The following is a 25,164-nucleotide window of genomic DNA, read 5'->3' on the forward strand; positions in this document are numbered from 1 at the left end:
ATCAAACACACCAATGTCAGCATCTCCTTAATATCATAAATACCAATGTCTGTGCCTCCTTAACATCAAACACACACCAATGTCAGCATCTCAATATCATACATACCAATGCCTGTAACTCCTTATCACACACGCACACACGTCAGCAACTCCTTAATATACATACAGCCTGTACCTCCTTAACATCTAACACGCACACCAATGTCAGCATCTCCTTAATATCATACATACCAATGCCTGTACCTCAACATCACACACACCCTAATGTCAGCATCTAATTAATATCATACATACCAATGCCTGTACCCCCTTAACATCAAATACACACCAGTGCCAGCATCTCCTTAATATCATACATACCAATGCCTGTACCGCCTTAACATCAAACACACACCAATGCCAGCATCTCCTTAATATCATACATACCAAAGCCTGTACCTCCTTAACATCAAACACACACCCATGTCAGCATCTAATTAATATCATACATACCAATGCCTGTACCCCCTTAACATCAAATACACACCAATGCCAGCATCTCCTTAATATCATACATACCAATGCCTGTACCGCCTTAACATCAAACACACACCAATGTCAGCATCTCCTTAATATCAAACATAGCAATGCCTGTACCTCCTTAACAAACACACACCAATGTCAGCAACTTCTTAATATCAAACACACACCAATGCCAGCACCTGCTCATGATCACAAATACCAATGCAGGCAGGCACTTGTGCACAGCCGGGCACCTGATTAACAACAGACACCAATGTCAGTGTACAGCTCCTTCACTACTGAGAACTTGCTTACCATCACAGGCACAAATGCCAGCATTCTCTTGTGCACATAAGCACCGCACAGCTCTGCACCACCGGACACTTGCTCAACATCACAGACACCAATGCCAGCATACTCTTGCACAACTCCATACTGCTAGAGACCTGCTTAACATCAGACACCAATGTCAGTATGCACATTTATGGAGCTGTAAAGTCCTTCCTGTTGGTGCCTTGGCTGCTTGCAAGCATGGCCCTTAAAGTGCCACATCACACCCCTTGCTGGTATTTAAAGATCAAATCTAAAACTCCGGGACATTTCAATACATAAAGGAGCATCTGGCAGAGGTATCCCCTGAAATCTGGAATCCATATAGGGGAGAACGTTGATTAAATGGAACCACAGCTGACACATAGCATCCTGTTGATGCCATATCTCCAACCTAAGTGCCTGTATGGTGGGGACAGGTGAACCCTCCGTAGAATCCATATTACACACATTAACCATGATGGTTTGACTAGGTTAAACATCCGACAGCCTTGTGGACCAAGGACAGGTAAGCTGACAAACTATGGCACACGGGCACCAATGCCAGCACCTGTTTAACATCACAGACGACAATGCCAGCAGCTCCGTAAATCACAGGCAAAGATGCCAGCATGCGCTCGTGCAGACGGGCACTTGCTTAACATCACACACACACAAATGCCTGCACCTCCTTAACATATACACCAATGCAGCACCTCCTTAACATACATACACACAACAATGCTTGCACCTCCTTAACATCACACACACACACACACACCAATGCCTGCACGTCCTTAACATTCCACACACACCAATGCCTGCACGTCCTTAACATTCCACACACCAATGCCTGCATGTCCTTATCACTCACACACCCCCCCAATGCCTGCACCTCCTTAACATCACACACGAATGCCCGCGCCTCCTTAACATCAAACACACACCAATGCATGCACCTCCTTAACATCTCACACACCAATGCCTGAACCTCCTTAACATCAAACTAACCCATAAGTGCACCTTCTTAACATCCCACACACCAATGCCAGCATTTCCCTTAACATCAAACACACCAATGCCTGCCCCTCCTTAACATCACACACACACCAATACCGGCACCTCCTTAACATCCCACACACCAATGCCTGCCCCTCCTTAACATCAAACTAACCCATAAGTGCACCTTCTTAACATCCCACACACCAATGCCAGCATTTCCCTTAACATCAAACACACCAATGCCTGCACCTTCTTAACATCACACACCCACCAATGCCTGCCCCTCCTTAACATCACACACACACCAATACCGGCACCTCCTTAACATCCCACACACCAATGCCTGCCCCTCCTTATCACACCAATACCTGCACCTCCTTAACATCCCACACACCAATGCCAGCATTTCCCTTAACATCAAACACACAAATGCCTGCACCTTCTTAACATCACACACCCACCAATGCCTGCCCCTCCTTAACATCACACACACACACCAATACCGGCACCTCCTTAACATCCCACACACCAATGCCTGCCCCTCCTTAACATCACACCAATACCTGCACCTCCTTAACATCCCACACACCAATGCCTGCCCCTCCTTAACATCAAACACACCAATACCTGCACCTCCTTAACACCACACACACACCAATGCCTGCACCTCCTTAACACCACACACACACACACACCAATGCCTGCACCTCCTAAACATCACAAACACACACACACACACACACACACCAATGCCAGCACCTCCTTATCAAACAAACCAATGCATGAACCTCCTTAACACCCCACACACCAATGTCTGCACCTCCTTATATCACACACACACACACACCAATGCCTGCCCCTCCTCATCACACACACCAATGCCTGCCCCTCCTCATCTCACACACACACACACACCAATGCCTGCCCCTCATCACACACACACACCAATGCCTGCACCTCCTAAACATCACAAACACACACACACACACACCAATGTCTGCACCTCCTTATATCACACACACACACCAATGCCTGCCCCTCCTCATCACACACACACACACCAATGCCTGCCCCTCCTCATCACACACACACACACCAATGCCTGCCCCTCATCACACACACACACACCAATGCCTGCCCCTCATCACACACACACACCAATGCCTGCACCTCCTAAACATCACAAACACACACACACACACACCAATGTCTGCACCTCCTTATATCACACACACACACACACCAATGCCTGCCCCTCCTCATCACACACACACACACACACCAATGCCTGCCCCTACTCATCACACACACACACACACACACACACCAATGCCTGCCCCTCATCACACACACACCAATGCCTGCACCTCTTTAACACCCCCACACACCAATGCATGAACCTCCTTATCAGACAGACACACACACACACACCCCCCCCAATGCCTGCACCTCCTTAACATCCCACACACACCCATGCCTTCGCTTCCTTAAAATCACACACACACAAATGCCTGCACCTCCTTAACATCACACACACACACCAAGGCCTACGCCTCCTTAACATCTCACACACCAATGCCTGCACCTCGGTAACATCCCACACACCAATGCCTGCACCTCGGTAACATCCCACACACCAATGCCTGCACCTCGGTAACATCCCACACACCAATGCCTGCACCTCGGTAACATCCCACACACCAATGCCTGCACCTCGGTAACATCCCCCACACACACACACACACACACACACACACACCAATGCCTGCCCCTCCTCATCACACACACACCAATGCCTGCCCCCCCTCATCACACACACACACACCAATGCCTGCCCCTCCTCATCACACACACACCAATGCCTGCCCCTCCTCATCACACACACACACCAATGCCTGCCCCTCCTCATCACACACACACACCAATGCCTGCCCCTCCTCATCACACACACACCAATGCCTGCCCCTCATCACACACACACCAATGCCTGCCCCTCCTCATCACACACACACACCAATGCCTGCACCTCTAACATCCCACACACCAATGCTTGCACTTCCTTACCACACACACACACACACACACACCAATGCCTCCGCCTCCTTAACATCAAACACACCAATGCATGAACCTCCTTATCAGACAGACACACACACCCCAATGCCTGCACCTCCTTAACATCACACACACACCAAGGCCTGCACCTCCTTAACATCACACACACCAATGCCCGAATCTCCTTAACATCAAACACACTAATGCCTGCACCTCCTTAACATCTCCCACACCAATGCCAGCATCTCCTTAACATCCCACACACCAATGCCAGCATCTCCTTAACATCACACACACACACACACACACACACCAATGCCTGTACCTCCTTAACATCACACACACACACACACACACACACACACACACACACTCTGTTAGACTTGCCATCCTTGGCGTGGTCTTCCCTAACTTTTTGCCTGTTTCCCAGGTTGTAGATGTGTGCTGGACTCTGTTTTTGTTACTCTGGGCACTTTACCACTGCTCCTATATAAAAATATGTATGTAATTGGCTTTCCATGATTGGCATATTTGATTTACTGGTAAATCCCTAGTACAGTGCACTAGAGGTGACCAGGGCCTGTAAGTCAAATACTGCTAGTGGGCCTGCAGCACTGGTTGTGCCACACACATGATTAGCCCTGTAATCATGTCCCAGACCTGCCACTGCAGTGTCTGTGTGCGCAGTTTTAAACTGCGAATTCGACTTGGCAAGTGTACCCACTTGCCAGGCCTAAACCTTCCCTTTTCTTACATGAAGAATGATTAAAGCGTAGATTGCCTTTGGGAGCAGATAAACATGTGGAGTTTGGGGTCTCTGAACTCACATTTTAAAAATATATCTTTTAGAAAGTGGGCATTTTCTTGCTTAAACCCTTCTGTGACTCTGCCTGTTTGTGGATTCCCTGTCTGGGTTAGTTTGACAGTTGAGCTGTTTGCATCTCTCTCTAGACAGTGACAGAAAAGGTGCTGGGGTGTAGCCTGCATATCCTGATGAGCCATCTGTGCTAGGAGGGAGGGGATGAGTGGTCACATTCACCTGAAAGGGCTGTGCCTACCCCCGCACAATGCAGTCTCCAACCTCCTGGTGAGTGTCTGGGGCCTGGCCTGGGCAAGGCAGGATTTCCCAAACAAGAGAGACTTTCCTTTGAAGTAGGCCTACTTCAAATGCCAAAATGGGTATAAGAAGAGCACCCAAACCCCTGAAAGATTAGATCACTTTGACATCAAGAGGAACGTCTGCCTGGAGAAGAGCTGAAGAGTTGAGAAGTGCTGCCCTGCCTGTGACTGTGCTTTGTGGAGTTACCCTGCAGTTGCTGCTTCTGCCTGGGCAAGGGGACAAAGACTGGATTTTGTTGTGCATTCCTGGTTGTGAAGAAATCTCCAAGGGCTTGTCCTGAGCTTGCCTCCTGTTGTTAAAGTCTCAGGGCCATCAAAGACTTCTCCTGCCAGCACCTGGACACTCTGCTGAGACTCCTGCCCTGCCAAGTGGTGCCCTATATAGATCTTGGGGCCTTGGAACGTAAAGCTGGCAGACCAAGGCTGAAAATCCACGCACAGACCACCGTGTGGGGAAAATGACGACACACCTTCTGAGATGTAGCTGAGAAACGATGTGCCGCCGGCTTCGCAGCTAAAATCTACGCTCCACCTGCATCTCGGCTGGAAGATCAACGCACGTGGCTGGAGAAATGATGCGCAACACCCGCTGATGGGGGCTGATAACATCGCAACCCACATAGCGCGGTTTTGCTGATACCGCGTGGCAGGATTTTCTACGCAAACATCGCTGGCCGCGGAAAGACGACGCAAAGCCTGCCCAGACCTGAGGTGCCTTTCCTGATCGACACATCGCACTCCTGCAGAGAGGAAAAACAACGCACGTCGACCTCAATGGAGGAGGAATGACGCACGGTCTTGCTTGCGAGAGTGAAATCGACACACGCTCGCCCGTCTTGTGTTATTTTGACGCAAGCAGGTACTTTTTCACACTAACACTGTTAGCACTGTTTTCTAAGGATTTAAGACTTTTTGCTTTTTAATTCATAACTTGACTTGTGTATGGTGGATTTTTGTTGTTTCGGTCTTGTTTTGTTTAGATACATTTTACCTATTTATCTAAACCTGTGTTGTGTCATTTTGTAGTTGTTTCACTGAGTTACTGTGTGTGTTGGTATAAATACTTTACACCTAGACTCTGAAGTTAAGCCTGCCTACTTGTGCTAGGCTACAAAGGGGGAGAGCGGGGGTTAACTGAGGGTGATTCTCCTTTACCCTGACTAGAGTGAGGGTCATTGCTTGGACAGGGGGTAACCTGACTGCCAACCAAAGACCCCATTTCTAACATACACCAATGGCTGCACCTCCTTAACATCCCACACACCAATCCCTGAACCTCCTTAACATCAAACACACCAATGACTATACCTCCTTAACATCATACACACCAATGTCACCAACTCCTTAACATCAAACACACAGCAAGGCCAACATCTCCTTAGCATCAAACAAGCACCAATGTCAGCATCTCCTTAACATGAAACACTCCAATGCCAACACCTGCTCATGATCACAAATACTAATGCAGACAGGCACTTGTGCCCAGCGGGCACCCGCTTAACATCAAACACCAATGTCAGTATGCACTTGTGCACAGCTCCACACTGCTGGGAGCTTGCTTACCATCACAGGCACAAATGCCAGCATTCTCTTGTGCACATAAGCACCACACAGCTCTGCACCATCGGACACTTGCTCAACATCACAGATATGAATGCCAGCATACTCTTGCACAACTCCATACTGCTAGAGACCTGCTTAACATCAGATACCAATGTCAATATGCACATGTCCGCACTACCGGGTATCTGCTCAACATCAGACACCAATGTCAGTATGCTCTCGTACACAGCTATGCACTGCTGGGCTCCAATGTCAGTATGATCTTGTGCACAGCTATGCACTGCTGGGCACCTGCTTAATATCAGACACCAATGTCTGTATGCACTTGTGCACAGCTTTGCACTGCTGGGCACCAGCTTAACATCAGATGGTGTTATCAGGAAGCGAATGAGGAGACTTTAATGCTGTGCAGAACACCCAGCTACTCTTTTCTCTCAGCCATACACCAGTGCCACAAATAGCTGATGGTAGCATTTCATCCCCAACTACAGACACTACGGCGATGAGTAGGCATGTATGGGTACTTCTGTTTCTAACAACCACAGGCCGGCCAACCCAAAATCTACTCACTGAACAAGCACGACAGCCTAGAGGCCCAATCTTGTCTCACGGAACTCCAAGTCCTCAGGCCACAGTCTGGTTAAGGCAGCCCTTTTCTGAACTGGATCAATTTTTCTATTTGGGAATGAAATGGAGGCCACAACACCACAGTGTTTCTGTTTCAACAGACTTGTGCATTCTTAAATTTCACCTGCGATGGGCACAAATCAGAGCACAGGATGGTCAACCACCCAACTACACAAAATACTGGTAGGGGGCAAGTGTGTCTCGTGACTTCTGCAAGACCCAAGTTCACGAAGGGACAGCCCTCATTACCAGTGCTATAACGTGACAGAGCATCTTAATTTCAGTTCTATAGGAGAGGAAGAGGATTCTTCCCCTGCAGCATCCAGCACACACACTCCCTCCACAATATCATACCACACTCAGTTACCACTCACTTTCAAGTGCACACAGCAGTACCACAATCCTCCCTCGTTACACAAGTAATGACTGTGATGTACAACTCCACATATCCGCAAAGGTCAGTCTACAGTTAGGCTTCGAAAGTGTATGTGTACTCCCTGGACCTTTTTTTTGCTTGCCACTGGTGCCCTCTTAAATCTCTGCTCAACACTATCCAAGAGCTGCTCTGAAGTAACAGAATACTTTCCAAAGTTGTCAGTGTCAAACTAAAAATAAAACTCCTACCCACCTAACAAATGCAAAACGAACTTTGATACCTTCAGAAAGGGTTGTAAGATTGTGTACTTTCACAAAATACATGGTAAGCAGCGACCACCACCTCACACTTCAAATCCTGCCCATTACTTCTGCCAGCTCAGACTTAAAATGCCTGCTGTCACTGCCTACCAAATCTGCTCAGAAGCACAAAGCAGAAGAGAAGGAGTCACCCACACGCTTGTGACTTAACTCAAGTGCAGCATAAGATGGTGCGCAACAGTCCTGAAAAGCTTTGGGCACACTTTACAAGGCATGCATGGTGGCCCTTGGAGTCCAAGTACCAAAGCAGGGAAGCAGACACAAAACACAGGGAAGCAGCTACAAAGGAAGTAGCCTCAGAAGGGCTGCTGTAGTGAGGCACATCAGGAGGAGGCTAAGCAGTGGGTAGGGAGATTCAAGAGGGGAGGAAGAGGAGGCACTGTGGGCTGGAAGACTGCTGAATGGGGAGGGGGCAGCAGGAGGTAAATCAAGAGGGAGTGGAAGAAAGTGACTGAGGTAGAGGAAGGGTAGGAAAGGGAACAGGGCATTAGCTGACTAAAGAAGCATTGGGGGGAAATCCAGAAGAGGTGCTTACAGACATAGTAAACCAGCAGGAGGAAGACATGGATGGTAGCAGCAAAATGGGTAGAAACATTGGGACCAAAGCGATCAAGAGTCTGTAAAACCAAAGGGGAAACAAAGCAACAAGACAGATTTGGAAGCTGCCCAAAGCAGTCACAGGACGAAGCAGCAGATCCATGGTTATAAATCACGGAAGGAACCATTTTTTTACTTGTGTGGTTGCGGTGCGTATAGCATGCTATTCACCATTTGTGGCACGTATCATGGTGCCAGTAATGGGGATTCCGATTGCAAATGCGGTGACAGTGTTAGTTGGATTTAACCACACATCCCTGAATCTTAAGGATTGAGTTCATGAACTTGGGTGACAGCACTAAGTACAGGACCAAGCACCCTTGATGAAATTGCTTCAATTGCGTTAACAAAGGCCCTGAAACAGTTTACAGGAAGTAAACGACACGAGTTGGCTCGCTGGTTATCTTTTAAATTCAAGATCCTTTGGAAGGAAGAATGGGAACATCTTATTCTGTGAAGATTTGAAGAAAATAAAGGAAGACTCATTACTTTTGGGATATTTCTGATTTGCAAATATTTGTCAATGGTTCATAACCTATATATTTTTTTTTTTATCAAAGAAGGGGCCTGGGATGTTACAGCATAGGGTGGCTCACTGGGAAATAAAACCTGGTGATTATTGGGAAACCTAGCCCTAATAACCTCCAAAGATCACTAAAAATTCTTCCTCGACTTTTCCTCATCAGGATCATCATGCCATCCTGGGCCAGCCACTCGAAGCAGTATGACATGATGGATACAATGCAGAGGCTTCAGCAGCCTCTGGATGACATGAAGGAAGAAGAGAAGAAAGCCCACTCCATTCCTGGTAGAGGGGATGCTTGGGTGTAAACTGATGTCCATGAAGCAGATGTGCGCTACAAGCACCATAGGCACTCAAAGCCCTAACTACCCACAGTATGCCAGGGCACACAAGAATCATTCTCGGATTCTGAATTGAAAAACATAATGCGCTACTTCCATATGCTTCAAGACATTACCGTACACACTCACTCTACTTCTGCCAGCGAATCAATTACAGTCCACGCACTGAAAAGTGACACTCCAAAATTTACAGACTGTACTTTCAACGGTAATTGCATCTTTAAAATGGCAAATTGATACTAAAGCAGCCATGTAGCACACTGATCTATTGTAAAGAGTAAAACAATAACCTGCACTGACATTTATAGAGACGACAGATCCAGAGGTACTGTTCATGCTTAAGGAGAGGAACACATCTGAAGTACTAAGAAAAGCGGCCTTGTGGAGTCTCTCCTCCGTGGTCCAACTCAAATCACAGGATCAGTATTACCGGAATCAAGCGGACTCTGTGACACGGTGTGCAGTTTTTAAAAATTATTAATTGAAATGACTCACTTCCAAATGCACCACTACATGTACGGTCAATGCTGAAAGCGGCATTAAGTAGTCCTTTTGGGCAAAGCACACTTCTGCAACCATGATTCCATTTCATCAAACATCCACAGCTGATCGATGTTACAGTCAGTTCCCAAAAGAGACCTTCTCAGCGGCAAGATATGATAGTGTCTCAACATCATAGATGGTGCTGTGGAGTGTCGTGGCGCTGGGGAGTTACCACAGTTGTTCTGCGATGGGTGTTGTTGCTGTGTAAGGGCAGGTCTTAACATCGAGGATGGTGGTACCAGTGAGGTGGTAATCAGGAGCTGGCTCATGGTGCCTCTATCCAGCCCTTTGACGCCATGTCCGTCGGTGCTGAAAGTTGACAGACATGGACTGATTCTTCGGTGACGGCGACAGTGCCTGGAGCAATGATGTTGCTGTTTTCGCTGCTTTCTCTCCCTCTACGGGGTTTCTTGTCACAGGAAGAATCCGGTGCTGAAGAAAGAGCCACCTCTTTTCCTTTGCTTCTTTCATTCTTACTCTGCAAAGAGCTGTACCAATTTTTCACCAGCGATGTTCCTTCCCTGCTCTTGACCGTCATTTTAGTCCTCTTCTGGCAAAAACGATAGTCATTAACAGTGTGAGCAGGAGGTAAACAGCCCAGACATAGGTCATGAGGATCAGAAGAACCATTCTATCGCAAACAGGAGAAGCACTGCACAAGAACTAAAGGTACTTTGGATGAAACATTATTACTTGGTGTTAAAATACAGGAAAATTGCTGAAGTCTTCAGAAACCATCGAGGGAAGGCTTGAAAAATGATCTTCTGAAGAAAAAACCTCTGAAAAACAAAGTGCAGCGGTGCAAACTCACCGACGGGTTTCGGCCGTAGCTTTCTACTGGGTCACCAAGGCGTGTGTGTGTGTATATGTATATATATATATATATATATATATATATATATATATATATATATATATATATATATATATATATACACACACACACCCCTATAGTAAGATCAACGATTCCACAGGAAATGTATTTGTTGTGTTGTTAATAACTTAGGCGCCGTTTGATGAATCGCCACAAAAGTTCCAAAAATTTGCTACTTTTCAACTAGTTTGTCCAGGGAAATTTTTTGGGTCAAGCGAGGGTGAGAAAAAAAGACAATCCCGAAACGAAAACCCCATGCACATTCCATAGAGTTTTTTAGGCAGGGCTATAGCAAAAACTGCTGAACGGAATTACACCAAATTTGGCAGGAAGCTAGATCTTGGTGTTCAGGTTATGCTTTTTATATTTTGGGGTAAATATATTCAGCAGTTTTTGAGAAATTAAGGTTTCAAAATATTTGTATATCTGGACGGCTGGGTCCAAGGGAGTCCCTGGAGTCTTGCAGGAACACCAATTTAAAAATTGTGCCCTCAGATTGGTCAAGGGAGCTTTTTTGGCTGCCAGCAACATGAGAAAAAATGGTGCTGGAGCCATTACAGGAATCCGGGATTTGTCTCATGTCCTGAAGTTTAAAAAAATACATAAATAACAGAGGAGCAGGGTAGGGATACCGACTTGCCCCCCTAGGCCTTATGTGGAAACCAAAGGGACCAACCCTGGAGACGAAATACAAAATAAAAAAATAAATAATGGCAGCACTGAGGCACTTGTTTAATTAAGGGGAGGGGTGTTCGAGGCTCTCCTGCCCAAGCCATTATAGCCCCAGGAAGACCACCACGGGGGCCAAAATGTCAGAAAAAGGGAAATGTGTGATTGCTCCCATCTGGCAGTTGCATTTTTGAGCCTCCTGCCAAAAGGAGCAAACAAAGTCTGCTCCCAGCATGAGAGAGAGCTTTAAAAATAGTCACGCCAGATGACAGCAGTCTTGTATTATAAACAGAACAAGATACAGCTCCCACCAGGAAGTAGATGTGGTAGCACCGCCCCACCTCCCCCCATGGCCCACAACATGTGCATGGTGGATGCCACGAGTGGGCACCAATGCACCCACCTTTGAAAATTCCGGTCTGGAAATGGGGAGTGGGGTGGAGTCTCTGGGACCAAAAAAGTGTCCCGGGGGGCCAGCGGCTCCCAAGGGTGTAACGACGCTTGGGGGCGGGGGGGGGGGGGGGGGGAACGACGACTCATGCAGCCCCTCTCCTGTTTACAAAATAAGTGTACCCCTACAGTATGGGGTCACTAGGACCTACAGAGGCTCGGAGTGAAAGCAATGTGGCCCCTTTCCTTAAAAAATAAATAAAATAAAATAGGAAGAAAAAAAAAAGCACTGCCCAAGGGCATGAGGTCCACAGAGCCTGATATTGATTGGGGAATGGGGCCGTACAGCCTGCTCTACGTTTTTTTTTTGTTTTTTTAATGGAAAGTGGTGTCTGGATCCGACAGCCAAACCTACATTGTGCACGCCAAAAGCTGTGCGCGGCAGGGTGTAAACTGCCTGCGGGGGAGTGGGACGCAGGACCAGGCTGCAAGTCAGGCCCTGCGGCCAACCTCACACAACACTTGACAAAAGGCTGCACGCAGTCCAGGGTTCTGAATTCCCTGCTGTGCACGGACAAAGGCTGCATGCCAGTTTCAGGTTGGTTTCCTGCTGGGGGGTTGCCGCAGACCAGGCCATTCTGACAAGCCTCTGCTGCGCATGGCCAAAGGCTGTGCACGGCAGTGGGTTGGCTTTATGCATGGTAATAAAATACTAATTGATGTTCAAAAAAAGAAATTCACAGACAGAAAATCAAAGGTTAAAGTAGTGTTATAGTTGGGTGTGATAAAAAGACCTTACTCACTGAACCCCGCAAAGGTTAAAGTAATGTTACAGTAAAGTTATCCATGAAGTCAATGTCATTTGAGATGCCATGAGTGATGTCAAATGTTGTCGTGGAACATGTCCTGAGTGAGGTCATACGTGAGGTCATAAGCAGTGCATGGTAGGGTCGCAAGTTATAGTTAGCGCTGCTAACTATAAACGGTTGAATTTCTGTTTTTTAATGTTATCACTGATATTCATTTTAACTATAACATTACTTTACCCTTTCGTTGAAAAAATAATATATATTTAGTGTTCCAGAATCCCACACGCAGGTATGACTATTCTACGTTCATGACTCATTCTGAATCCTAAGAATCCTACAATGCAGAAGTGTGGTCTTTCCACATTTAAAGTGTACAGCTGAACATAGCCTACCTTCTGAACTGACTAAGGAAAGCAAGTGGCTTAGGCATTTCCAGTTCACCGATACAGTGCGCTTCACATTCAATATGGAGGGGCAGGATATTGGGGGATACTACACGGTGACGTTTGAACTGGGTCCGTAAGGATGACACAATCACAGCAATATAGTGTCAAGGTGTGCTTGCTCACCACAGAAGTGCTCACAGCACCTCATGCTTTCAGCACACGCAGATACATGCAGCACAGACATGCAATAGGTACTTCTACAGAGGCTGTGTGAGATGGCGTGGGTGGTAGAGATGATTGCATCTTACACTCCTGGGTCTGAGGGCCAGAGTGGAGCATGATATGGGATGAAGAGGTCAGGGATCCATATTACCTGAGTTATTTTGCTCTGCGTTGAGGACACAATGGCGGAGGAGATCTGCCCATCCTTTTCCTGAGAAACTCCCCTAAAAACAAAGATCAAACGGTCAGTGTGACAAACTACCTGTTCTGTCTCAACATTGGTCCAGCAGTGGCCCAACTTGTTCCAGAACATCCATCCTACTGGTCCTAGGGCCCTAGACCTCTAGCATCAGCACCAGAGACCTGGGAGTCTTGAATCCTCTGGCACAAGCTCGAGCGACCAGAGCATTCAGAAGGACCCAAGGCTGGACTAGGTAATTTGTGCACAAAATACACATATACGAAGGCTAGTACAAAAATATAACAGTTTTACAGCGCTATCATGCTTCTACTGTAGACTGTAAACCCTTCCAGTGTCTGAATATTCAAAGAAACCATGGAATGCTTCTGAAATGATAAAACAGAGAAAATAGAGTGCGTCAGTTTGGCGATAGTCACAGGCCTGACATTGGCTGCTCTATACCTCAGAAAATTGGCCTTCTCCTGATGCCGTGAACGTATCGCATGTCAAGCTGCAATACCAAAAGGGAGATCTCTCCCCATAGTTAAGAAGAGAAACAGAGAATGGCAGTAGCATTACAAGAAAACTACCACCCATTCTTCTGGTAGGTGGACGATGCCCCTCCCCTCCAGAACAGATTTATAGAAAACCATGAGGAACAGTATAACCTACACTGAACTCAAAAGACTGATGCTTCTCAGCTGAATCGTGATCCTAACGGAAGAGTAGAATCTGCAAGAACTTTAAGTGTCCCTGTAGGCATGGTCTGCAACTTACTGCTAAGTCAGCAGTTGGAAGTGAGGTCAGGAGACAGCCTCTAGCTAGGCATCCTAGAACTGCCAGTGAGGAGACAGAAACCTGGACTATGGTCTCATCTTCGACTAATTTAACAACAAGTCTCTTAATAAGAGGGCCAATTTGAATGTGTTACAAAGGACTGCCTGCAAGAAATGAGCATCGGCAATCGACCTTTAATTCGAAGTAGCGGTTAAGAAGTATGTTTGCTGGGTTGCACAAGATGTGTATCTTGCAAATCTCAGAAATATAGACTACAAGGAACTACAGAAGCTGCCTCTGCTCAGTTTGGAGCAAGCTCAGAGTGACTATAGACTAGTGCCTTTACGGCATGAGTGCGGCCAACTCTGGATACTCTAAAAAAAGGAAAAGCATGCTTTAAAAGATTTTCCAGGGACAGCATTTCCACTAGAAAACCTAAAGAGCTGAAGGTTGTAATCTTACTTAATGGAACAATACAAATACATTTTCAGCAGATATCACATGCAGACAATGAAACTTGTTCTTCTCAGTTCTAACATTGGAATATGGAAAAAATTATCTTGGTTGATATGGAAACCTGAATGCCCTTTGGATGAAGTGAGGCTACGTGTGGGACACACAAAGCTCTGAAAGAAAAACATTCAGAGCTCTACCACTTGACAAGTGAAGAGAACACCTCACACAGAGTGCTCTTCCAAGTCAGAGACAGCAGATCACAGAAAGAAATGCACATATAGACCCCCTCCTCTGTGTTGAAACATTCCTGTTAAACAGCCTCTGACTTGCTTTATTACATTGCCTGTATCAGGCACTTACTTCCTTGACTGGTTGCAAACAAGTTCAAACTTTGGGAGGTGCACAGAATCAGGACAACACTGCCTTTGATGAGTTACAATTTGGTTGGCCAGGAGAAAGAGGAGCCCTGGTTACGCTGAGGAAGACAGCAGAACCCACAGTTCATGGCTGAGAAACTATAAATCATGCCTCACTGAGACCAAAACAGACTTTTGTAGTAGCAGGATTACTAAGGTTTCCAATGTAGTGAGGCTTTTGGTTGTGGTAGTAACAATCACCAGTTCCCCTTGGGGTACCACGATCTCCAAGATCCCCAGTAGCCAATGTCAATAGCCTTGGAGCTTACCTTCACAAGGTTCTGCTTTCCGGGAACAGCTGAACTCCTCTTTTTTCTAATCAAATGAGGCATAGAAAAAGATCACCCCTTTTCTGCCACAACTCATGCAAGCACTAGTGGTGAGACCTAGCATGCATGGCTAGTTTATGACATCTGTTACCTGAAGCGTCCAGCTGGAACCATAGATCTCAAGCTGCTCAGATTAAGGCAGAACTGGTTGTGATCCTCCTAGATGGATCATGTGATGGAGGTTCAGCTGGTCCTCCATTGGCTTCCTCTCACCAAGAGAAATCAGTTTAAGAAACTATGTAGTACACAATGCTTCTGGCCTTGGGCTGAATAGCATTCACTCCAGGCTCCACTCTGCAATTATGTTCAGAATCTCATCTTCTGATGGCCTCCTGCTTCAATCAGGCTGATGGAGGGAAGACCTATGTGCTTGCTATCCAGCTTTAGAGTAGACTATGCTCTTCCTTTCAGACTTTTAGCCATTGCACCTTACAGTGGGGACTTGTTCTGTAGGATTTTTGCACTACTGTTCTGGTTTGTCTTATGGTCCTAGCACCAATGTGCTCATGGGAGAACATGATGTGTACATAATGTTAGTGGCAAACTCATCTAGTATATTAGGTCATAGCTTAGTGTTAAAATGTTCTCTTAAAATGTCTCCTTTACAAGATGAGGAAAGAAAAGCAGAGCAGCAAGGACTTCTGCAGCCGAGGCAACCATCTCACAGAAGACACAATTGTTTGTTCTATTTGAATGGATGCCTTCAATTACACTGTAGATTTCATAAGTTCTTCCCAGTGGTGACCAACAAAGTAGAAGTGCTGATTTCCTCAACGTCTGTATGGACTAAATTCACCCTGTGATCTGTTTCACATCAATGATCTGGTGGATAGCTGGCATCCTATTCCTGGCATCACTGGAACAAATCTTCACTGTTGGTTGTATTTTGAAGGCAGATGTTGCTGCCTTGGAAATGAACTAGAAAGGTTGCCCAAATCAGTTGATACCTAGGATCAGTGGTTCCCAACCTTTTGACTTATGTGGACCCCAAGTGAATCTTTACTGGAATCCGGGGATCCCACCAGAGTCATTACTGAAAGCTGGTGACCTACTCTGTTAATATTCTCTAATTTTCTAAGCAATCGCAGACCCACTGAGGAGGCTTTGTGGACCCCAGGGGGTCCCTGGGCCACAGGTTGGGAACCACTGACCTAGATCTTAAACATCTCCCTTTTTAAGTACTGTGCAAACACAATTTATTCTGTTGAACTAACCTAATCAAGATTATTTCAAATACAGTTTGACCAATTTGCCCATCTCCAGCTTCTGCTGTGGGTGTAACATTTGACATATTAAGTTCAGCCTCGCATGAAGCTATTCCTTCAACAATCTACTGAGGGTGAAATAGGAGAAACTGTACTTGAAAACCAGGACCTGACTGTCACCCTCTGGTGGCTGAACCAAATTATACCTCCAGCTTCTGAAGCTACATTCAACCAATGGGCGTCTCTCCATCTGCTTCCTGGAGAAAGTGTTTGTAACAAGTGGGGAGCACTACCACCCTAGCGATTTATGATATGCATAATTTGATAAGATTTTGACACTGCTGCCTTAAGGAACCTGAAAGCTCACAAATTGAAGATGCATCTTCTACTTCAGGCTGGCGAAAAGACACAACCATCATAGAAGTTATTCTTGAACAGGTATATGTGCTATGGAAGAGGCTTTCCTGCAAGGAGGTGGGCACTGCTAGCTTTATTCTACCTGCAATGGCTGAAGTTTGTGATGGTCCGTTATGACTCGCAAGGTGAGTTCATTACCTTTTATTTAAAGGCACAAACCTCTGCTCTTTTCAATGTTCTGAAATGGCACTGGGTGATATACAACTAGCAGCTCTTCAGCTAATCCCTTTAGTTTACTTGTGAACTGATTTCATCCTTCTGCTATCACCATTGTCGACCTTTGTGAGCACATCCAATGCTTAAGCCCCTACAGACTTGCAACTCCTGCCTGTTAGACATGGAAGTCTGTCTTACTTCCCGATGAAGCTGGCATCCCCCCGCAGCTCCCTGTCAAGGGGCATGCAGGTCACGTAGGTGGCTAGCTCTTGCTGCTGTCCACAGATCATTAGAGACCTTGTTTCAGAATATACCTTCTCTCCAAATGGCCGATTGGAATATTTATAGCTTATCTTTTGTAGGAGGTGCCATAATGTCGCATACCATTCTTTAATTGTTTATATTTGTCTACCATTTAAGTGCCAATGTTATCTTTTCAGAAATGTTGCATGAGGTGCTGACCTATCGAGATTTAAATGTCCACATTCCATAATTTGCCAATCCTCTGCCCTGCATGACTAACATTATCTCAGAGAGGCAACGCAGTCCAAGGATTATTCTTAGCATTTCCATGCGACTCAGAAGACTGAAGGATAACAGTCTATCTGGAACTCCCAACTTGGAAGTGCCTCCTACCAAAAAGTTCAGAATGTTAGCATCACTGAAGTTGGCATTGATCTGAAAGTGACTGCTGTAACCTGTGATGTGTCATCATGAGATCACATCCTGTGAATACTAAATCCACCCTTGATCCTTCTGAGGGTGCAAAACTGAGTACCAATACATTCTGTAATAGAGCTGCCTGTTATTTATAGTACAGCAGAAAGGAACTATGAAAGGTTATTTAATACATCATCTAGCCTTCTATGATCACAATAATTAGGGCACTGAAGACTATTATGAACCAATCTCTAAGAATACCAATGGTGTTATCTTTCAACTTTTCTTAGGCAATGGATTCTAAGATAATCATGTCAGGAGACCGGATGTCTTCAATACACAAACTGAACTTTTCTTTTGAACTCCTCTCATACAGAAGAGTTGAATACTATATCGATCATGAAAATTACGCAGTAGCGAGAGAGTGTCATCCTTGATCGTATGACGGGAAGTTCCCTTTTGGGTTCCTGCATGCAGAATGAACAGAAGCTGGCCATGTGGCATAAATAACCAATGCAAGCTCTGCACCAGTCAGTAAGGGGAGCCAGGCAGTTTAAGTGCTACAATCACGGAAATCAGGCCTTTGTTGTCTGCAACAGAAAATGGACAGAAGGAGGGCCCAACGATTACTGCTGATGAAGAAACCAAAGCAACACAACTTTGACATGCCAGCTCCAGTGTTGAAGTCTTAGGAAGGAATAGAGGACAGACCAGAAGAGGAGCCATTCAAAGCATCTCAAGATATTGGAAATTAACAAAAGCCCAGTCAATGACAACCTAAAGGACTTCACTATCTTACAGAAGATGAAAAGAGAATCCATAACTACCACACACTGAGATGCTTAGAGAAAATTCAGCCCAAGTAGCAGGTCCACATCCAAAGGGGGTGTCAACGAGTAAGCGATGGACCATGATCTCTCTTCACCTGTGGGGAGCTAACAATCAAACACCTTGAAGAAACATCACAGTATGTTCCCCGTTTAGGTTTACAGCAGCTCTTCAAACGCTACTTTTCAGAAAGTATTACAAATGATAAGCAGCACCTATAGATTTTAGTGCCCATCGTCCTAATCCCATTCTGTATTACAAGAATTCATAATAACATTTCATGGAGATCGATTAGAAATCCCATCCTGCGCATCTTTTCTTCCATTAAAGTTGTTTAACAGAGCAACTCAAACTAAATAGCTGAGAATGTTACACGTACGGAGGAAGTCTACTTAAGTTAAAGATCATGCTATCTACAGGTTCAGGGAAGTGTGAAACTCTGGATTTATTGTTATTGTGGTTTTGTGAAATCATGTCCAACTATGTTAATGGAAAGAAAGAAGTATGGCCTTTGCTTCTTTACCAGACTCATTCTTCAAAATAATGCCTTGAAAACATGCTCTGGCATGACATACCACAACTGCCCAATGTCTGAAAGCAAATGTCTGAATTACTGGATAGTGCAGGTGCTTGGAGTGACTGCAATGGCCTCAATCATATGACTCTGTGAAAGATGGACAGGCACATTTCATGCCCAAGCCCACCCCAATATGAATGGAATTTAAGGCTATTTTTTTATGCATATGAGACAGATAGAGCTAAACCGTCTCAGGAGTCCTCTATCGGCCAGACGTATGCTCAACACTTTAAAAAACAAACACTGCTCCAAAACTTGGATCAAGAGAAAAAAGGTCTTTAGAATAACTTGTTCACTCCAGGAGAAATTTAATATTTAAGCTTATGTAGGTATATATCTATAGGAGGAGAAAGGTGGGTGGTGGTCCGCGTCACCGTTTCACCAGTAAGCATTTTAAAAACACCTTGTTGCAAGTAGGGCATAAGGTGCTAACAGTTGGACGTAATAGGCATCTCCTACCTAATAAGATTATTGATTTCAAAAGGGTGAGGAGTGGGGATGCATGTGGTGGATGGAGGGATTACCAGGCTGCAATGGCCTTTAACAATAACAAACAAAATGTCCTTATTTTAATTTGTTTGGTTGCAGAGAATCTTTCCTGGCTGAAAATGAACCTGACTGGCTTTCCTTCCACTGCTGGCTTTGCCTGCCTCTTGGTATTATTTATAGAACAAAGAAAACAAAAGGCTACCAGTCTCCAGGGGTACATGAGACCAATGTACCTTTAATGCATCTTTCCGTCCATCCCACAGATTTGCTGGAGATCTTTGCAAGAATGGGGTCGTTTGGTGAAGGGGGTGGGGGAGGCACGCTTTAGTGTTGGTGATATTACTGGGTACTCAAACCTACTAGTACAAAGGCCTTGGCAATATTAAGGAGAGCTGGGGTTCCCCATCCTGACAGATCCAGATTACGACCCAACCACCTGGAGGGGGTGAGCTCACAAGACGGGAGTTTGCTCTCCCACATGATGGGGGCAGCATGGAAACATCACCCTAATCTGGGAAAAGGGAGAGCCTCAACAGATAGCAGTTTGGTTTGATAAACTCTAATACAATTCCTAGTAATGAAACTACTAACATCTTAACTCAGAGCTCAATTTTGTAACAAGATGGTACATTACTGATATTTATCTAAACTCCTGGGGCTAAGGACCCTCAAATTAAATAATTTTTAGGCATGGTTGACAAGTAGAAATTTTGAATAGCAGAAAGTGGTCCCATCAGGGTCCAGCTAGAGGGCAAAAAGCTAGGAAAACCCTGCAGCTCACAGGGTTCCTCAAAAGAAGTGTAACCTTGTTGATATCAAGCCAGGAAGAGTTTCATCTCCACACTTCTGTGATGTAATCAATGAATGGGGGCCCTACTATGTTTACTGGGTAAGATTGCCATCGGGGTCACTTTCATTTACAACTCCAGAAGTGCCTACTTGCTTGTTTTTATTAGGGAAGTTGGAAGGCAGAGTAAGCTTCCTGTATCTTTCTCCCTTAATTATATACCAGAACATGTTTACCTAGGTTTTTGTTAAAGAGGGGGTCTTAGACCTCTCTGCATTGTTTACATCAAAACCCTTAGAAAGATGCAAAGGAATCCATAAGCAAAAGGTTTTCTAAACTTATAGTTCTAGGAAGTGCCTATACTTCGTGCCTTAAGGTAACTATAACTCGTGCCCCGCCATCCACAGGTTTCTCATCAATAATTTCACTGCAAATTCTGCAGTGATATTATCAATAATGTCACAGAAAATGTCATGACTGATTTAATATGTGGGGTAATTATCAGTGCATGGCGAGGACGCGAGTTATAGTTACCTTAGGGCACAAGTTACAATTACTTCAGAGAACTAGAACTATGACTGCTGAATGTTTATGGTTGTGTGCTTGTAAAATTTGAAGCTAACTAGAACGTCCCTGTAACCTTTCCTTTATTTTTTAGTGAATTTAAAACATTTTTTCAATTCTATTTCTCAACTATACCGTCCCTGTAACCTTTGTTTTTTTTTTTTTTCCAGTGAATTTCTAGTTTTTTTTTTCTTTGGTAAAGTAATATTTAATTAGCATACGTTAATACAACCAGAGAACCTGGCCTGCTAGCAATGGCTCAAGGTACCGCAGGCAGCATCTAAGTCCAGGACCTTTAGTAACGACCTGAGATACTGCAGCCTGAACTTGGAAAATGCGGACTGCAGCTTTTCACATGCGTTTAAATGTGAATACAACTTAAGAAAAGATATTGGCAAAGCTAAGATGTGCTGCTATGTTTAAAGAACATATTATATCCCTCTAGGTAGTGTGGTCACACTTCATCCACAGGGTTAAACAAAAATGTTTCTCAAACAGGTCTGCAAATCCCTAGGAGGCACTCCAACTAAAAAAACAACTCATTCTGGTAGTAAAGTCATATTGAAAGTTGTCTGTCATCTCTCCAACAGTTAATGAGTGTTCTCATTCCACATATTCGTTTTGGGATTTTGAATGGGACTCTAACATTCGCCCCACAACCCAAGATATTCTGAAATGTTTGAAGACTGAACTGATGACATACCCACATCTTTTAAAGATTGCTGCAGATCAATCAATCAGTCGATTTGTATAGCACAGCTGATCACCCCAGAGGGTATCCTGTTGCCTGCCAGCCCGCGGGGCTAAGTCGAAAAGCCAGTATTTCAGAGCCCTTCTGAATTTCGCAAGAGAGGTGGCAGACCAGAACTACAGGGGGTCATTCCATGTGTTCGATGTGAGGTAGGAGGAGTGTCCTTTGCTTCTGCTTCGTTGGATGTGGGCGAGAGACACGGGGTTTAGCAGTCTGGAAGGTTAGTGGAAGCCCAGGAGATGGCTGATGTAGGGAGGTCCCTGGTTGTGTAGTGCCTTGTATGTGGTGATCATCAACTTGAATTGGCATCTCTTCTGTATGGGAAGCCAGTGGCGGTTTCTGAGGTGGGAGGGTGGTGGGGTATGTGGGTTTGTTGAGGCAGGTTGAGGATTAATCTGGCTACAATATTCTGTATGGTTTGGAGTCCCTGTAGGAGGTGTGTGGCAATCGCTGCGTAGACGCTGTTGCCATAGTCCAGTCAAATGTTGATCAGGTCCTTTGTGACAAAGTGTCTTGTGTCGTGGGGGAGCCATTTGGAGATTTTTTGTAGTATGTGTAATGTGAGGAAGCAGGTAGAGGAGACTATGTTGATTTGGGAATTCATGGTAACTTTGCTGTCCAGGATGGTAGTGGCTTCTGGCATGGTAGGTGTGGGTGAAGGTCCTAGTTATGAGGGCCACCAGGAGTGGTTTCAGGGAGTGATGTTGTTGCTGAAGATCAGTACTTCTGTTTTGTCTGTGTTGAGCTCCAGGCAGTTGTCCTTCATCCAGTTGGCAACGCTTATCATGCACCTGTAAAAGGTGGTTCTGGTGGTGGTAGGATCTTCAGAGAGGGAGAGGATGAGTTCATTGTCTTCTGCGTAGGGTATGAGGTTGAGTCAGTGGGATCTGATGATGTTGGCCAAGAGGGTCATGTAGGTATTGAAGAAGGTGGTGATGAGCCCCGATTAGTCCATGATTAGTCACTGATGTAAAAAGTTTGTTGTAAGATTAAAAGAATGACAGTTGACTTCCATTTGTATCCACATAAAGGAATTTACAGTTACATGGAAGAGATGTTTTGCTGGGATACATGGTAGAAACATTTAATAAGATGGGAAGTAGGCACCAGTTCACCACTGCCTAAAACTCTACTTTTTGATACCTGGACAAGGACTGCCAGAAAGGTACTGAGCCTTCCACAACCTCACTCTGTCAACTTTCGAACAGTGGTTTACAGGGGTGTAGGAAGTTGGCTCTGTATGTGCTATTTCAAAGTAAGGAATAGCATGCACAGAGTCCAAGGATTCCCCTTAGAGGTAAGATAGTGGCAAAAAGAGATAATACCAATGCTCTATTTTGTGGTAGTGTGGTCGAGCAGTAGGCTTATCCAAGGAGTAGTCTTAAGCATTTGTTGTACATACACACAGGCAATAAATGAGGAACACACACTCAGAGACAAATCCAGCCAATAGGTTTTGTTATAGAAAAATATATTTTCTTAGTTTATTTTAAGAACCACAGGTTCAAATTCTACATGTAATATCTCATTTGAAAGGTATTGCAGGTAAGTACTTAGGAACTTTGAATAATCACAGTAGCATATATACTTTTTACATAAAACACAATAAGCTGTTTTAAAAGTGGACACAGTGCAATTTTCACAGTTCCTGGGGGAGGTAAAGTATTGTTATTTTTAGCAGGTAAGTAAATCACTTACAGGTCTCAGTTTTGGGTCCAAGGTAGCCCACCGTTGGGGGTGCAGAGCAACCCCAAAGTCACCACACCAGCAGCTCAGGGCCGGTCAGGTGCAGAGGTCAAAGAGGTGCCCAAAACACATAGGCTTCAATGGAGAGAAGGGGGTGCCCCGGTTCCAGTCTGCCAGCAGGTAAGTACCCGCGTCTTCGGAGGGCAGACCAGGGGGGTTTTGTAGGGCACCGGGGGGGGGGGGGGGGGGGGGTGGGGGACACAAGTCCCCACAGAAAGTACACCCTCAGCAGCGCGGGGGCGGCATGGTGCAGTGTGCAAACAAGCGTCGGGTTCTCTGTAGATTTCAATGGGAGACCAAGGGGTCTCTTCAGCGGTGCAGGCAGGCAAGGGGGGGGGGGGGCTCCTCTGGGTAGCCACCACCTGGGCAAGGGAGAGGGCCTCCTGGGGGTCACTCCTGCACAGAAGTTCAGTTCCTTCAGGTGCTGGGGGCTGCGGGTGCAGGGTCTTTTCCAGCCGTCGGGACTTTAGGTTCAGGCAGTCGCGGTCAGGGGGAGCCTCGGGAATCCCTCTGCAGGCGTTGCTTTGGGGGCTCAGGGGGGACAACTTTGGTTACTCACGGTCTCGGAGTCGCCGGAGGGTCCTCCCTGAGGTGTTGGTTCTCCACCAGTCGAGTCGGGGTCGCCGGGTGCAGTGTTGCAAGTCTCACGCTTCTTGCGGGGATTTGCAGGGGTCTTTAAATCTGCTCCTCTGTAACAAAGTTGCAGTTCTTTTGGAGCAGTGCCGCTGTCCTCTGGTGTTTCTTGTCTTTCTTGAAGCAGGACAGTCCTCTGAGGATTCAGGGGTTGCTGGTCCTTGGGAAAGTGTCGCTGGAGCAGGTTTCTTTGGAAGGCAGGAGACAGGCCGGTAGGACTGGGGCCAAAGCAGTTGGTGTCTTCTTTCTTCTTCTGCAGGGGTTTTTCAGCTCAGCAGTCCTCTTCTTCTTGTAAGTTGCAGGAATCTAAATTCTTAGGTTCAGGGGAGCCCTTAAATACTACATTTAAGGGCGTGTTTAGGTCTGGGGGGTTAGTAGCCAATGGCTACTAGCCCTGAGGGTGGGTACACCCTCTTTGTGCCTCCTCCCAAGGGGAGGGGGTCACATCCCTAATCCTACTGGGGGAATCCTCCATCTGCAAGATGGAGGATTTCTAAAAGTTAGAGTCACTTCAGCTCAGGACACCTTAGGGGCTGTCCTGACTGGCCAGTGACTCCTCCTTTTTATTCTCATTATTTCCCCCGGCCTTGCCGACAAAAGTGGGGCCGTGGCCGGAGGGGGCGGGCAACTCCACTAGCGGGAGTGCCCTGTGGTGCTGGAACAAAGGGGGTGAGCCTTTGAGGCTCACCGCCAGGTGTTACAGCTCCTGCCTGGGGGAGGTGTTAGCATCTCCACCCAGTGCAGGCTTTGTTACTGGCCTCAGAGTGACAAAGGCACTCTCCCCATGGGGCCAGCAACATGTCTCGGTTGTGGCAGGCTGCTGGAACCAGTCAGCCTACACAGATAGTCGGTTAAGGTTTCAGGGGGCACCTCTAAGGTGCCCTCTGGAGTGTATTTTACAATAAAATGTACACTGGCATCAGTGTGCATTTATTGTGCTGAGAAGTTTGATACCAAACTTCCCAG

General features: G+C 45.8%; 1 protein-coding gene across 4 annotated transcripts in view; it reads right to left on the minus strand.

Moving 5' to 3' along the window:
• Window positions 1–25,164, minus strand: part of SFSWAP (splicing factor SWAP) — a 474,828-nt gene that overhangs the window by 14,332 nt on the left and 435,332 nt on the right. For 2 of the 4 annotated variants that reach the window (XM_069215345.1, XM_069215348.1), the window contains exon 17: window positions 13,378–13,450. The exons of the other annotated variants lie outside the window; for them this stretch is intronic. In XM_069215345.1, coding sequence (XP_069071446.1) covers window positions 13,378–13,450 — 73 coding nt within the window. The remainder of the gene's footprint in view (window positions 1–13,377; window positions 13,451–25,164) is intronic. 4 annotated transcript variants of the gene reach the window in all.

This window comes from Pleurodeles waltl, chromosome 11, assembly GCF_031143425.1.
Source record: "Pleurodeles waltl isolate 20211129_DDA chromosome 11, aPleWal1.hap1.20221129, whole genome shotgun sequence".
NCBI classification, from domain to species: domain Eukaryota; kingdom Metazoa; phylum Chordata; class Amphibia; order Caudata; family Salamandridae; genus Pleurodeles; species Pleurodeles waltl.